This window comes from Pelophylax lessonae, assembly GCF_965119305.1.
Source record: "Pelophylax lessonae genome assembly, chromosome: 3".
In the NCBI taxonomy this organism is placed as follows: domain Eukaryota; kingdom Metazoa; phylum Chordata; class Amphibia; order Anura; family Ranidae; genus Pelophylax; species Pelophylax lessonae.
The window spans coordinates 59,554,669-59,571,972 of NC_138770.1; the positions used below are offsets into that span (position 1 = coordinate 59,554,669).

At 46.5% G+C, this 17,304-nt stretch overlaps 1 protein-coding gene across 2 annotated transcripts in view; it reads left to right on the forward strand.

Moving 5' to 3' along the window:
• Positions 1-17,304, forward strand: part of FZD3 (frizzled class receptor 3) — a 160,896-nt gene that overhangs the window by 21,604 nt on the left and 121,988 nt on the right. For both annotated transcript variants that reach the window (XM_082251142.1, XM_082251143.1), the window contains exon 2: positions 6,949-7,387. In XM_082251142.1, the coding sequence (XP_082107268.1) occupies positions 7,193-7,387 (195 nt within the window). In that variant the 5' untranslated portion in view covers positions 6,949-7,192. The remainder of the gene's footprint in view (positions 1-6,948; positions 7,388-17,304) is intronic.

A 17,304-nucleotide genomic window follows, 5' to 3' on the forward strand; every position in this document is an offset into this window, starting at 1 on the left:
ATATTTACAAAAATGTGAAGGGTGTACTCACTTTTGTGAGATACTGTATCTAGTGTGTGTATGTATGTATGTATGTATGTATGTGTATATATGTATATATATATATATATATATATATATATATATATATATATATATATATATATATATATATATATATATATATATGTGTGAGTATAATATATATATAAAATAATTTTTTTTTTTATTTCTGGCAGCTAAGTAGTTACTTTTAAAAATCCTCTAGTTGTAATTTGGCAACCACACCTTTTTTATGACACAGGTACAGTGCTTTCATTAATGCCCCTGGCGCTTTTCTTTTCCAATGCAACAGTGAATTCGCAGGATGTCCCGCAAACATGGTGCAGCGTTAATCCCTCCTGCGTGAATACCTCTCTGCCTGTAAATCCTCATTTGTCAGCACGCTGTCTGAGATCTGAGGATCTTCTCCATGGTGGGTTCTCTGGCAGCATTCCCTAACCCCGGCGGTTGGCTGTTAAGCAGATCTACCACTTAGGATTCAAACAGACAGGAAGGCCCCGGGGCCCCAGGCAGGGAGGTGAGTCAGTAACATTGTCAGCATGTTGGGAAGACCCCGTGTCACCTAGATCCGGGGTGAGACCTGGGCCCTGCTGTTAGAAATCACAGGGCCTCCTACAGCCTACCTGACAGCCCCCCTTCCCCCCAATAACAAATCAATAATTCCACAAAAAAAAAAAAAGTACAGTAAAATCACTATTGGGGAACACTAACATAACATAACATCTCACCTTTGAGACAGAGAAAGGAAGTGAGGACACGGATTCTTTCATTCTTTTTTCTGTAGCCTCAGCTGCACCGAAGATGAATGAACACAAGACAGAGGCTCCTGTTCCATCAGATATGAATGAACACAGTGAGTGATCGGCTTACCAGACCCTTACCACACTCGCCATCCTGAACCCCCCTTCCCAGGGATCTGGGTGGATTTGATTTAAATCAATAGTAAAAAGGCTTGATTTAAATCCACTGCATTTAAATCATAATTTTTAAAGAGGAATTGTCCTGCAGCGGCTCCTCCTCTGACCCGCCATTGACTCACCGACAGTCCCATTGACTTTAATGGGATGGCTGGTGATGCGGCAGTGACACAACAAGGCCGGGGACGTGGGGATGCCCGCTAACAGGCACTGCCATGATGGATCTGAAATGACAGGTACTCTTTAAGGCCCTGTTCACACCTGAGCGTTTTTCAGCCCATAAAACGCTCATCTGCGAAAATCCAAAACGCCCAACAATCAAAATCCCATTCATTTCAATGGCCCCCTGTTCACATCTGAGCGTTTTGTCCCCTGAAGCAAAACGCCTGTAGCTCAAAAAAAGTACATGAGCTTCTTTTTGGGCTGATCAAGAGCTGTTCTGGTCCCATAGGAATGCATTAAAACGCCGTTATCGGCGTTTCAGGGGCGTTTTTCAAACACACAGGTGGTCCCCACCACTTGTAACACACCCATTTTTTTTACATAAATCAAAACGCCCCAAAAATGCCCCAAAAAATGCTCATAAAATGCCCAGCAAACGCCAGAGGAACGCCCAAAAAATGCTTGAAAAACGCCCAAAAAACGCCTGAAAACGATATGTGTGAATGGAGCCTCGATGTAAGGACTCATTCTTGCTGGTTGTTAGTGTGAGGCTACATTCACACCTGAGCGTAGCGTTTTCGCACAGTTTTTTACCGCGATTTTACAGCGATTTTTACCGTGATTTACAGGCGTTTTTTGTGCAGGCGTTTTTAGATTGAATAGAGACCAATGGAAAACGCCTGTAATCTGCCCAAAAAGAAGCTCATGTACTTTTTTGAGCGTTGGGCGTTTTGCTTACAGCGTCAAAACGCTCAGATGTGAACAGGAGCCATTGAAATTATTAGGATTTGTCTTGTTAGGCATTTTGAGAGCTGATCCTAGAGCAGAAAAACTCCCCAAAAACGCCCCAAAACGCCTGCATGTGAACGGAGCCTGAAATTGTGTGAATGCATCAATGCAGTGCATATTATGTAAAATAAAAAGTAAATATTACAGAATATACATACAGTATATGCTATATATATATATATATATATATATATATAATATGCGCTGCGCAAACTGTTGGCGCTATGTAAATCCTGTATTATAATAATAATAATAATAATTAAATATATACAGTGTGTGTTTGTATATGTGTGTGTGTGTGTGTGTGTGTGTGTGTGTGTGTGTATGTATGTATGTGTATGTGTATATATATGTATATGTATATGTATATATATATATATATATATATATATATATATATATATATATATATATATATATATATATATATATATATATATATATATATATATATATATATATATAAATTTATTTATTACATAACTAAGCTCCATTTCATGCTGTATTACATATGTAAGCTCCATCTCATGCTGAATAAACTGAATTAATAATGTATCTGAAATAGAAAACTATCGTTGGATAGATTTTTACTTTTGCAGCATTTTTTTTTTTTTAATACATAAAAAAAAAAAAAAAAAAAAATATATATATATATATATATATATATATATATATATATATATATATATATATATATATATATATATAATTTTTTTTAATCAAAAAAAATTCGTATCGATTTGTATCCACCCTGCCCGGCACCACAGCAGTCAACGGGAGAGGAAAGCCAACAGACCTGTGGGTTGGGTTGGGTTTGGGGGGGGGGGGGGAGAGAATCAGATGTTGGCAGGCAGGGCTGCCATCAGGGGGGGACAGGCCATACACATGTAGGGGGCTTGGATGTACCAAGGGGCCCAGCCACCCAGGCCCCAACCAATGAGACTGAGTTGTTGCTGCTGTAGTAACTAGCAATTGCTAGAGCAGGGCAGCCACAGAGTGAGCCAATGCAGCCGGTGAGATGTCTCTTTGCTGGATTGGGATGTCTCTTTGCTGGATTGGGATGTCTCTTTGCTGGATTGGGATGTCTCATTGCTGGATTGGGATGTCTCATTGCTGGATTGGGATGTCTCATTGCTGGATTGGGATGTCTCATTGCTGGGTTGGGATGTCTCATTGCTGGATTGGGATGTCTCATTGCTGGGTTGGGATGTCTCATTGCAGAATATATAGGGCCTTCTCTTTTCTGGATTGGAATGTCTCTTTGCTGGATTGGGCCATCGCTTTGCTGATTATATGGGGATGCCTCTTTGCTGAATTGGATTAATTTTCATATATTAAGTTGTAAGTGGATGAACTGAAGGACTCTGTAGGATCACCAGTGGGTGGATTCAGTGGGGGGGGGGGGGGGGCAGGCCTAAAGCTGTGCAAGGGGCCCAAAAATGTCTGATGGCTGCCCTGTTGGCAGGACATGTAGGGGGATCAGTCCTGGAAGTAGATTTTAATCCTGGTTGATACCTTAGCAAAGGTTGCGCCATCCTTCTGGAGAACAAAGGCAGTGTCAGGGTTCGTTTCCACTAGTGCGACTCCAAAGTTATGTGATTTAGAGTGCGACTTTGATGCAACTTTGAGTGCAATTTTGATCTGACTTTACACTTTCTCACTCAAAGTCGCATCTAAGTAGTACAGGCACCTTTTCAAAGTCGCTGGAACTTTAGGTCGTATAGATTGGAACGGGTGCCATTGAAATCAATGGGCTCTGACTTGTCATGCGACTTTTTGTGTCCAATGTCGCATGACAAGTCCCACTAGTGGAAACGGAGCATCAGGGGGAGTACTGTGATTTCTGTGAAGTGTTACGTGGAAATATATGCAATGCTAGGTCCACTTTAATATATTTTGCAATAAATGTCAACGTTTAAAGCCCACGGGACAATAATTATCAAACACTGATGTTAGCCTGAAAACTTATAATATAAATAATTATAATCGTATTTCCTGGGATGGGTTAGAGCCAGTGAGGAGCTGGAAAGCTGGAATCCAGCGGTGGTTGGCGATCGCAGGCAGCGTATGTATATGGATAGCAGTACCTGGTGCAGTGCCATTGACACCTCCCATAGACCTGTACAGTTAGCGTCTCTCCATCCTGTTTCCAACGGCTTACCTACCTAATCCGGTATTAAATATAATTGCAGATCCTGCTTCCCTCCCCTTCCTACGGGATTTGCGAAGCTCCTGTTTCCTTTGCCAACCTGTTTTATCAAATACATTTACAAGCCGAGTTCTGTGAAAGCGTATGTTTTTTTCAATTTTGCCTTCCCTACCCCCCATCTACATGCTTTACATAAAACCTTTCTGTTTTCATTACATACCTTATTTTAGACTAGGTCTCTGTGCTTCGCAATGCAATTCAGGCAGATCATGGCTGATGGGAGGGACCGTAGGGTGCTGTACACATCACAGCCCCTTGCCTCAGTTCTCCGCTCAAGAGCCCTCAGGCCTGGTGCAAGCAGTGGAAGGATTTAAGGAAATATCGAAATACCTTGATGGGTGGGTGTCAGTCAGTCTGGAGGAGTGGGCAATCCTAGGCAATGTTCTACATGACCACCCCAGGTAACACCCACATGTGAAGCCAAGCCTCTATGAATAGAAGAACTGAAATCCAATGAATGGAAGAGATCAGGCAGGAACAATCAAGCTAGTGAGGAAACAAGTATATCAGTGGTCTCCAAACTGCAAACCAGGGGGCCTGATGTGGCCCTTTGCTTGCCTTTATCTGGCTTTTGGGGCTCTATTCCCCCTACTTACACCAACGATGGAGCACTGTTCCCCCTACTGACATCAATGATGGAGCACCATTACCCCTACTGACACCAATGATGGAGCACCGTTCCCCCTACTGACACAAATGATTGAGCACCGTTCCCCCTACTGACAGCAATGATTGAGCACTGTTCCCCCCTACTGACACCAATGATTGAGCACCGTTCCCCCTACTGACACCAATGATGGAGCACCATTCCCCCTACTGACATCAATGATGGAGCACCGTTCCCCCTACTGACACCAATGATGGAGCACCATTCCCCCTACTGACACCAATGATGGAGCACCATTCCCCCTACTGACACCAATGATGGAGCGCCATTCCCCCTACTGACATCAATGATTGAGCACCATTACCCCTACTGACACCAATGATGGAGCACCATTACCCCTACTGACACAAATGATGGAGCACCATTCCCCCTACTGACACCAATGATGGAGCACCATTCCCCCTACTGACACCAATGATGGAGCACCATTCCCCCTACTGACACCAATGATGGAGTACCATTACCCCTACTGACACCAATGATGGAGCACCATTCCCCCTACTGACACCAATGATGGAGCACCATTCCCCCTACTGACACCAATGATGGAGCGCCATTCCCCCTACTGACACCAATGATGGAGCGCCATTCCCCCTACTGACACCAATGATGGAGCGCCATTCCCCCTACTGACACCAATGATGGAGCGCCATTCCCCCTACTGACACCAATGATGGAGCACCATTACCCCTACTGACTCCAATGATGGAGGACCATTACCTCTACTGACACCAATGATGGAGCACCATTACCCCTACTGACACAAATGATGGAGCACCATTCCCCCTACTGACACTAATGATGGAGGACCATTACCCCTACTGACACCAATGATGGAGCACCATTACCCCTACTGACACCAATGATGGAGTACCATTACCCCTACTGACACCAATGATGGAGCACCATTCCCCCTACTGACACCAATGATGGAGCACCATTCCCCCTACTGACACCAATGATGGAGCACCATTCCCCCTACTGACACCAATGATGGAGCACCATTACCCCTACTGACACCATCAATGGGGAACTATTCTTCTCATTTATATTGACAATGGGGCACTATTCCTCCCATTAAAACCAATGATGGGGCACTGGTGCCGGGGCATTTTCTACTCCCACTGGCCACAGTCTGGCCACCCTAAATCCTGGAGGACAGTAAACTGGTCTTTTACCTAGAAGGTTTGGAGACCTTTGGGCTAGATGATACTGGATGTTCTTCAACCAGCAAATGAGGCAGGCTTTATCTGACTTGCTGTGGCTTCTAATGCACATTCTGAGAAGCTCCGGCAGCACACCATATATTCCTTTTTAGGTGAAGCACGCAAAGTAGCTTTCTGATGGGTTTCACCCAAAATTAGGATAACCCTGAGGCTTCGGCCCAATTTTGGTAAAACACGTCAGAAAGAAGATCCCAGATGGTGGTGTTTACTCAAAACAATAAATCTTCGCTCACGGTATTTTACGGAGTGTCATCGACTTTGGGCACCTAGCTAGCTAACAAGTTGAGTGAAAGTTGGGAGTGGCAGATAACCTTTTTGCTTGGAGATTCATGGGGTACTATTCCTCCCATTAAAACTAATGATGGGGTACTAGTGCCGGGGCATTTTCTACTCCCACTGGCCACAGTCTGGCCCCCCCAAAGCCCGAAGAACAGGAAACTGGCCCTTTGCTTAGAAAATTTGGAGATCCTTAGGCTGGATGATTCTGGATGTCCTCCAACTGGGAAAAGAGGCAGGCTTTATCCGAAATGCTGTGGCTTCTAATGCACATTGTGAGAAGCTCCAGTGGCGCACCATAGATTATTTTTTAGGAGAAGCATGCAAAGCTCATTTCTGATGGGTTTCACCCAAAATTAGGATAACCCCAAGGCTTCTTGCCAATTTTGGTGAAACACATTAGACAGAAGGTCCCAGATGGTATGCTTCATGCAAAGCATTTTACGGTTTGTCACCGACTTTGGGCACCTAGCTAGCCAAGAAGGTGAGTGGGAGTAGTGGATAACGTTTTTGCTTAGAAATGAATGTTTGTGGTTGAGGATTATGGTCAATGAATGACAATTGTCACAAATGCATCTAGAATCATTCATTACTTGTTCATCCAATTTTTTTGAAGAACAAATTTTCACTTTGTGTCCTTTTTTTCCGCAGCTCTGGAAGACTCGTGGATATTATTTCTTTGGAGGAAACATGGAGACTGTGGTTTGGGAGTGTGGTTGACACCTGGGAATTCGCTAAGGAGAAATTATGAACCCGTGTCTAAGGAGGACACCAAATGATCCTGGTTTTCTGACCGCAGGGAATGTGTCGGAAAGCCCTCTATGATCAATGCTTACTGGAAGCCCCGTCACAAGAGCCGTCCATCCATGGGACTGTGGAGGACAGCTAGGATTTGAAGGACACTATGGCTCTGTATGGATCCATCATGGCCCTTATCTTCTGGATGTCTTTTGCTCTTGTACAAGGAGCCATGGGACACAGCCTGTTTGCTTGTGAGCCCATCACACTACGAATGTGTCAGGATCTCTCGTACAATACCACCTTCATGCCCAATCTCCTCAACCACTACGACCAGCAGACCGCGGCTCTGGCCATGGAGGTGAGTTTGATTTTTCTTAAAAAAAATGTCTAGCTTGTATCATGTTGATTCATAACACTTAAAGTGGACCTATACACCAAGTTAGACTTTCTCAATAACTTTCAGGTCTCAGGGAACCCCTGCTACTAATTACTATATCTACACCTCACGGTACATGGTGATCAGTGGGAAGAATGTCCCTTACATTTAGTGGTCAGTGGGAGGAATTTTCCCTACATTGGTGGTCTGTGGGAAGAGTGTTTCTTACATTGGTGGTCAGTGAGAAGAATGTCCCTTACATTGGTGATCAGTGGGAAGAATGTCCCTTACATTGGTGGTCAGTGGGAAGAATGTCCCTTACATTGGTGGTCAGTGAGAAGAATGTCCCTTACATTGGTGGTCAGTGAGAAGAATGTCCCTTACATTGGTGGTCAGTGAGAGGAATGCTCCTTACATTGGTAGTCAGTGGGAAGAATGTCCCTTACATTGGTGGTCAGTGAGAAGAATGTCCCTTATATTGGTAGTCAGTGGGAAGAATGTCCCTTACATTGGTGGTCAGTGGGAAGAATGTTCCTTACATTGGTGATCAGTGGGAAGAATGTCCCTTACATTGGTGATCAGTGGGAAGAATGTTCCTTACATTGGTGATCAGTGGGAAGAATGTCCCTTACATTGGTGATCAGTGGGAAGAATGTCCCTTACATTGGTGGTCAGTGGGAAGAATGTTCCTTACATTGGTGATCAGTGGGAAGAATGTCCCTTATATTGGTAGTCAGTGGGAAGAATGCTCCTTACATTGGTGGTCAGTGGGAAGAATGTTCCTTACATTGGTGATCAGTGGGAAGAATGTCCCTTACATTGGTGATCAGTGGGAAGAATGTTCCTTACATTGGTGATCAGTGGGAAGAATGTCCCTTACATTGGTGATCAGTGGGAAGAATGTCCCTTACATTGGTGGTCAGTGGGAAGAATGTTCCTTACATTGGTGATCAGTGGGAAGAATGTTCCTTACATTGGTGGTCAGTAGGAAAAATTCCCCTACATTGGTGGGCAATGGGAAAATTTTTCAGTGGTTACTTATCTCAGAGGAAGAAATGAGTCATTAGTCCCCCTGACAAAAGCTCTTTATTTTTGCTTTCCAAAAGGATGGTGCCATCTTTGTTCAGGCATCATCCAGGATCACTATCCCACTTCCTGGACTGAATTACCAGCTCAGAGATGACACATGTAATCTCTATTTGCTCTGTGGCAGGGCTGTGTAAATCGGAGGACTGGATTGTTTTATTTTTCTCTTTGAAGTTCAGCACTGCAATTTTGATTACTATTACTCTCAGCTTTTTTAAAAGGTTGACACACAAATATACAGTGTCTGTCAAATTTGGGGTGAAAAATAGTTTTTTTTTTTTTTGCTCCTTTCTATTTTTATCAGAGTACATTGTAGGCTATGTATCAGCTGATCCTGCTGGATACCTGGAGGGTTGGTCTTACTTTGTATGCAGAAGCCCTTGTCATGAAAACCCATGAAAGAATTCATGGAACTCGTCCAGTGACATTCCCGGCTTGGAGGACTGTTGACTGGTAAATGCTGTATATGGGGGCTTTCTCTTTTGAAGTCAGGATCAAAAATATTTTGGTGTCTGGAACCTCAGTGTCATTGGATGTTTCCAAGGAGTCCTCCCAATCTGATTTGTGATCTGAGGTTTTCTGATTTTTTTTCCAGAAAGTTTCAGTAGTTTTTGAATTGGGTACTCTGGGCAAGCTAGGGGTCCACCAGAATCTCAGTTATGAGCGGACTTCATAGCTGTGCAGTGTTCACTACTTCAATGGTTCTCAACCTTATTGAGGGAGACCAGGGCCCAGAAAATTCTTCCAAAACCTTCAATGCCCCAACAGTAAAAAAGGTTTATACTCCCACAAAAGTATGGGAAAACAACTGAAGGGCTCTGGATGGGGTTGGGTGTCACTGTGGATAATGGGGGTTAAAGGACTTGGAGGCAGACTTGGTAGCCCTGTAGGGGATAAGGTTTTTGGAAGGAGCTGGAGGGTAACTGTGGGGGCTAAAGACTCTGGAGAGGGCTGGAGGTCCCAGGGACTGAGGGGTACTTGGGGACACCATTCAAGGCTGGGGGTACTATAGGAGGTTGGAAGTCCTTCCAGTAGGCTTGAGTACACTACAGGGACTGAGAGGGGGGGGGGGGGGCATTCTAGGACACTGTTGGAGGCTGGGGGTACTGTGGGGGCATGGAGGTCTCTCCAGCAGACTAGAGCTCACTGCGGGGACTGGAGGGCATTGTGGGACACTGTTGGAGGCTGGGGGTACTGTTGGGGCCTGGTAGTCTCGCCAGCAGACTAGAGCTCATTGCAGGGACTGGAGGGCATTGTGGGACACTGTTGGAGGCTGGGGATACTATGGGGAGTTGGAGGCCTTTTACAGCAGGCTTGATTGCACTGCAGGGACAGGGGGTGTTGTAGGACACTGTTGGATCCTATGGGTACTGTGGGGGGTTGGAGGTCTACCCAGCAGACCAGAGTACACTGGAGAGACAGGATGTCATTGTAGGACACTGTTGGAGGCTGGGGGTACTGTGGGGGGTTGGAGGTCTACCCTGCAGACCAGAGTACACTGGAGAGACAGGATGTCATTGTAGGACACTGTTGGAGGCTGGGGGTACTGTGGGGGGTTGGAGGTCTACCCAGCAGACCAGAGTACACTGGAGAGACTGGATGTCATTGTAGGACACTGTTGGAGGCTGGGGGTACTGTGAGAGAATGAAGGTCTCTCTAGCAGACTAGAGTGCACTGCAGGGACTTTTGGGGGGCTGGGGGAACTGTGGGGAAAGACTGAAGTGCACTACAGTAACTGGGTAAGGGGTCAGGCATTGTGGGATATTGTTGGAGGCTGGGGTACATGGAGTTCTCTCTAGAAGACTGGAGTGCACCGCAGGGCTGGAGGATTTGGGTACTTTGGAGGGCTGGAGGTACTGCGGCAAACTAGGGAGGCACTGCAGGGGGCTGGGGAACACTGTAGGAGGTAGGGGGCCTGGGAGCACTGCAGGAGGTTGAGGGAAACTGCTGGACACTTTGGAAGCTGGGAGGCAATGAGGGAGGTTAGGGGATCATCAGCTGGCTGGAGGCTGGGTAGGAGAGAGGCTGCACCCTGACAGTAGCTCATGGCCTGGGGATTGAGGACAACTTCCCTACATTTATCACCAATTCAAGGAAACGTTATCTCTTGCAGTACAGCCACTGTACAGGCAATAAGCAAGCAAAAGCGTATGCTAAAAAAATTGTCCAGGCCGCTGAACATTATTTTTTGTTTCCATAGTTAAAGCTAAAATCCAGTATGAGCAAATGTCTAAATACAGAAGGTCCATGTATTCTTACTTGAGTCTTGGTATGCTTTGCGTATTTATTTTAGATCTGTGAAGTCATCTGGTGTGAAACTTTAGCTCTGGTGCATTGGCGGCCCATTCATTTGAATGGGTTGCCTTAGTGAAACGCATGGTAATATGCAGATAACGCATGGGCTTTAACACAATGCAGCAAGACGCCAAGGTTTGAATGAGCCCTAAGTAAACAATTACAAGTTGATTTGATAACCCGTCTTCATGGTAACCTTCTGTTTAGGGTCTGTTTCTGTTCTTCAACGTTCCCAGGAGTAGAGATCTATAGAAACAGATGGCAGGAAATCGGAGCATCCTGCACCTGCGTCTCGGTGAATGTATAGCTGGGTGTGACGGAGGGGAAGAGTCCTGAGCCATCAATGGGAGGTGGATGTGGGAGGACGGCTTGGTAGTGTGGTCTTACGCTCTTGAGCAGGATGGAATTAACCAGGTGTTGGATGCATGGACATGTTCCAACGATTCACATCAAACACCAGTGTATGGGAAGTTCTGGGTCACCGAGTCCCTGTACCACCTGAGGCCTGACTTGGCGATTAGGCTGGATAGAGATGACATTAGTTGGGTTTACTTACTAATCCAAAAGGCCCCTTGGCACTGAAGGCACACCATTGACCCAACAAGTGCGGACAGCTTTCATGTACAGTACATGGGAATCTTTGAAAGTGGATCCCTTTGGTGCAGGGCAGCTGTCAGGAAAATCGGCGGCAAATCTTGGCTATGCGACTGATCCAAAATTTTTGCCTGCTTTGTGAATATGCTTTTTATTTTTCTATTTTAATTAAAAAAGACCTGAAGATCCTATTTATCTGCACATGCTACGTTTGGGATAATATGCTTCACATACAGTCCCTCAGTGTAGCCCTATGTGCAGAGCTGATATCGGTGATGTTGCAGCAACTACCATTGACAGAGGGAACCCTCATTGTGAAATCTCTATGAAATGCTGACCCTTTTTTTGGCAGTTACCCTCCAGCAGTACAGAAATTGATTTACGGTCTGACCGTCCCCAGGCTTTGTCCTCCATACTGCACAAACCTGCTGTACGGTTCCTCCTTCAAAAGAGTGCCATAAAGGTTATCATAGAAAACATACATATTGTTTAACCTTGCAGCCCTTTTGTTTGATCTGGTTTGTCAAGCTGTGCTTGTCACTGACTGCTGACTGTATCCAGGAGAAAGACGATTTTTAGATTATTTCGGTGGTATCAGCAGCCATCTTGTCTGGTAGCCTCATGCAGTGGCTGTCTTTTAGTGTGTGTGATATGTATGTATGTTTGTACAGTGTGTGTGTGTGTGTGTGTGTGTGTGTGTGTGTGTTTGAAAGGGTTTAGGCTGGCCATAGGGGACAAGCTGGCCATGCTTGACCATGGGGGCAGATTGGCTATGGGGGGCAGGTTAGCCATGGGGACAAGCTGGCCATGGGAGAAAGGCTGGCTACGGTTGGCCATGGGGGACAGGTTGGCCAAGGGGGGACAGGTTGACCAAGGGGGATAGGCTGGCTACGGTTGGCCACGGGGGGCAGGCTGGCTACGGTTAGCCATGGGGGGACAGGTTGACCAAGGGGGATAGGCTGGCTACGGTTGGCCACAGGGGGCAGGCTGGCTACGGTTAGCCATGGGGGGACAGGCTGGCCATGGTTGTCCATAGGGGGCCATGTGTGTGAAAGGGTTTAAGCTGGCAATAGGGGACAAGCTGGCCAAGCTTGACCATGGGGGACAGGCTAGCCACGGTTGACCATGGGGGACAGGCTAGCCACGGTTGACCATGGGTGACAGGCTGGCCACGGTTGACCATGGGTGACAGGCTAGCCACAGTTGACCATGGGTGACAGGCTGGCCACGGTTGAGCATGGGTGACAGGCTTGCCCACGGTTGAGCATGGGTGACAGGCTGGCCACGGTTGACCATGGGTGACAGGCTGGCCACGGTTGACCATGGGTGACAGGCTGGCCACGGTTGACCATGGGTGACAGGCTGGCAAGGGTTGACCGTGGGGACAGGCTGGCCACGGTTGACCGTGGGGACAGGCTGGCCACGGTTGACCGTGGGGACAGGCTGGCCACGGTTGACTTGAGCTTACAATGCCCAAGTCATGCACACACAGTTGTGCAATTTTGAAAGAAGCCATTCAACCTACTAGTGATATTTTGGGGATTGTGGGAGGAAACTGGAATAACCACAGAGTACCCACACAAGCATGGGAAGAATGTACAAACCCCATGCAGATAATATCCTAGACCCTACAAGGGTCACTCTGCATTCCAGGGAGACTTCAAGTGATGGTTTCATTACCTAGGCATTGTCTACTGTTGCAGGAGATCAGTATTTTTTTAAAAACCTTATCAATGATTTTAAAATGAAAAAGCGGTTTATGATACGGTGTCTTAGCAAAGTAAATATAATATAATCTAGTTAGGGTTTACATCAGGGGTCTCCAAACATCTTACATTAGGGTCCCTATCAGAACCCCCATCTTATATTAGGGTCCCTATCTGAGCCCCTGTCTTACATCAGGATCCCCCTCATTGCCCCCATCTTACATTAGGGTCACCCTCATTGCCCTCATCTTACATCAGTGTCCCCATGGTTGCCCCATCTTACATCAGGGTCCCCATAGTTTCCCCATCTTGCATCAGGGTCCCCATAGTTTCCCCATCTTGCATCAGGGTCCCCATAGTTTCCCCATCTTGCATCAGGGTCCCCATAGTTTCCCCATCTTGCATCAGGGTCCCCATAGTTTCCCCATCTTGCATCAGGGTCCCCATGGTTGCCCCATCTTGCATCAGGGTCCCCATGATTGCCCTCATCTTACATCAGGGCCCCCTTCCTTGCCCCCATCTTATATCAGGGTTCCCCTCGGAGCCCCCATCTTACATAAGGTTCCCCATTGGAGCCCCCATTTTACATCAGGGTTCCCCTCGGAGCCCCCATCTTAAATCAGGGTACCCCTCGTTGCCCCATCTTACATCAAGATCCCCATTGTTGCCCCCCTCTTACATCAGGGTCCCCATCTGAGCCCCTATCTTACATCAGAGTCCCCATCGTTTCCCCCATCTTACATCAGGGTCCCCATCGAAGCCCCCCCTTACACCTGGGTCCCCATTAGAGCCCCCCCTACATCAAGGTCCCCATCGGAGCCCTCCCCCTTACATCAGGGTCCCCATCGGAGCCCTCCCCCTTACATCAGGGTCCCCATCGGAGCCCTCCCCCTTACATCAGGGTCCCCATCGGAGCCTCCATCTTACATCAGGATCCCCATCAGAGCCTCCATCTTGCATCAGGGTCCCCATCGTAGCCTCCATCTTGCGTCAGGGACCCCATCGGAGCCTCCATCTTACATCGGGGACCCCATCGGAGCCTCCATCTTACATAGGGGACCCCATCGGAGCCTCCATCTTACATCGGGGACCCCATCGGAGCCTCCATCTTACATCAGGGTCCCCATCGGAGCCCCCATCTTACATCAGGATCCCCACCGTTGCCTCCATCTTAAATCAGGGTCCCTATCAGAGCCCCCCCCTTTACACCTGGGTCCCCATCAGAGCCCCCCTAACATCAAGGTCCCCATCAGAATCCCCCCACCCCCCTTACATCAAGGTCCCCATCACAGTCCCCTTTTACATCAGAAGCATAGACCATAATACTCAATCGGTGCACATTGAGAATACACCGCTGACCCTACTAGCTGCAGCCTGGCTAAAATCTTGTTGTGGCCCATGAGTCATAGTTTGGGGACCCCTGGTTTACATCAACCTTATTTTCAACTTTGCTCTTTGGGAAAAAAAAGACAAAGAAAAACGCACTGTAAGATGTCAGTAGGGTTCAGTTTTACCCCCTCCCCAATGCATTATGTAACAAACAATATCCACAAATATGTGCATTGGTATGAGTTAACAAAGCATGAAAACACAGGAATGACAGTTGTGTGAATGAGGGATAGAAAGGTGCGTAGTAATATTTGTGTAGTATTATTATTTTGTTGCCTCATTTTTTTTTTCTTCTAGCGGTGTTAAATGAAATGTAGATTTTGTTGGTAAAGCCCGGCTCAGCGCTGTTTTCCTTTTCTTTCGGCAGAAAGGGATTTAGTGTTTTGCTGCTTCGTCGATGCATAACAAAGGCTAGCGTGACCACGCCGAACATAATTAATTGCTCTTTTTTTCTCTCTTTGTATCGTGTGAAGGAGTTTTCAGAGATTCCGGTAAATAGAAGGCTGAGCTGTAATTCATCATCTTCACTCCAGTTACTTCATCTGGGTAAATGTTTGTTCTTTAACATGAATTAGGGCAGAAGTATTTTTCGATTTTTGGCCAGTACTATCTGGGACCTGTACCCACCAGTGCGTTGTGCCATTGAAATTTTTTACATGCATTGCATGGGGAAGCCCATGGGCCCCAAGCCACCAAGAAATGCTGCATGCCACCACAAGGTAGAGTGAAGGAGATTTTCCTAATAGGTCCAGAATTGGATTGGCGTAGGTGAAGGCTTTCATTCATTGATCGAGATAAAGAATCCTAAGGAGCAGATTAGCCCGCACAATGGATCTGATCTCTCTGTTGGATGCAGCTCAGCTCCGGAGATTTCAACACAGCTCGGGGCATTGATCACGAAGAGGAACAATGGAGTAACTTATTGAACCAGGGAATGCTGGGAGGGGGGACACAATACCCCATTCTCCCATCTCATAATGACACGGAGACCTCTGACTAGGCACAGCAGGGCTGCCTTCTCTATCCATCCTGAAAGAAAGGCACAAAACAAAGGCCTCCTTCCTCCCCGCTCATCCTCTAGCCATGCACGGCTTTCACTGCAAGGAAAAAAACCTTCAATACTTTGTGCATCACTTTCTCCGACACAAGGGACACCCAGCTAATTCCATCCTATTTATTGGCCATATCTGCCCAGTGCTGCCCTCCCACTCTAAAATATTTTTATGGTACCAGCCAGTGCTTTAAGTGGGCTGGTAGGCACTGGTACTCCCAGTACCGCCACTTCCAAATATGGCTCTTGAGCATACCGCCACCTCTCAGTGCACCTTAGCGTACCAGTACGCTCATTTTGGACATCTGCGCCCTCAATTGCCCCCCCCCCCCCAAGAATATTTCCCACCCAAGAGCCAGACCAGTCCCCACCAGTGAGTCCCCCTGCTCCAGAGTCCCAGCCCAGGCCAGGTGCTCTGTGGGGACCTTGATGTGGGGTGGGGGGGGGGGAAATTTATAGGCTATAATAGAGTACTGGCACCTCTTTTGGGCCACTTAAAGCACTGGTACCAGCGTACATTAATTAGACTCTAAACACCATGCACACTAATATGTTGATATCAGGTCTGGACAAATCCTCTGCGCCAGGTAGCTGAAATAAAAATTACAGGTGGTACCCAACTTTTAATGTTTTCTCTAGTTTGGCCTTTCTCAAACTTTTACCCCAGAGGAACCCTTGACATCCTTTTCAGGTCTTGGGGCCCCAGAGGAACCCTTGACATCCTTTTCAGGTCTTGGGGCCCCAGAGGAACCCTTGACATCCTTTTCAGGTCTTGGGGAACTCCTGCTAAAACCAATTCGGTGGAAAAAAACCTTGATGGTCTTTTGAAAGAATGCCCTCCAGTTGTGGTCAGAATGCCACTCTTATAGACAGATAAAAAGACCATTGGTGTTGTGTAGATGGTATTGTCAAGTGGCATTGACCCCGGAGCTATGCTAGATCCATCAAATTGGAGGTCAATTTATCACAGCTCAAGGAATCCTTGGAGGAACCCTAAGGTTCCATGGAACCCTGGTAAAAAATATAGCTTGGCTCCTCAATTGGACAGACTGGCTCCTGAATTCCATATTAATTTGTCCACCCCTGATATACTGTATATACTGATTATTGTATATAAATATACCTCTGTCCTTCAAATCAGTGGTCTCCAAACTATCTAAACAAAGGGCTAATTTACTGTCCTTCAGGAGCTATGCTATATCCATCAAATTGGAGGTCAATCGATCACAGCTCAAGGAATCCCTGGAGGAACCCTAAGGTTCCATGGAACCCTGGTAAAAAATATAGCTTGGCTCCTCAATTGGACAGACTGACTCCTGAATTCCATATTCATTTGTCCACCCCTGATATACTGTATATACTGATTATTGTATATAAATATACCTCTGTCCTTCAAATCAGTGGTCTCCAAACTATCTAAACAAAGGGCTAATTTACTGTCCTTCAGACCTCAGGGGGGCCCGATTGTGGAGTAAAAAATTCCCCGGGATCAGTGGTAGTAGACAATGTCTATGGCTTTGTTGTCCAGTGGGAGTGAATAAATTGCATAGCACTTGTGGCCAATAAGAGGAGGAATAGTGCCCCATTAATGATATTAGTGGAAGGAATAGTGCCCCTTCATTGGTATTAGTGGGAGGAATAGTGCCCCATCATTGGTAGTAATAGTGCCCCATCATTGTGTCAGTAGGAGGATGAGTGTCCCATCATTGGTAGTAATAGTGCCCCATCATTGTGTCAGTGGGAGGATTAGTGTCCCATCATTGGTAGTAGTGGTAGGT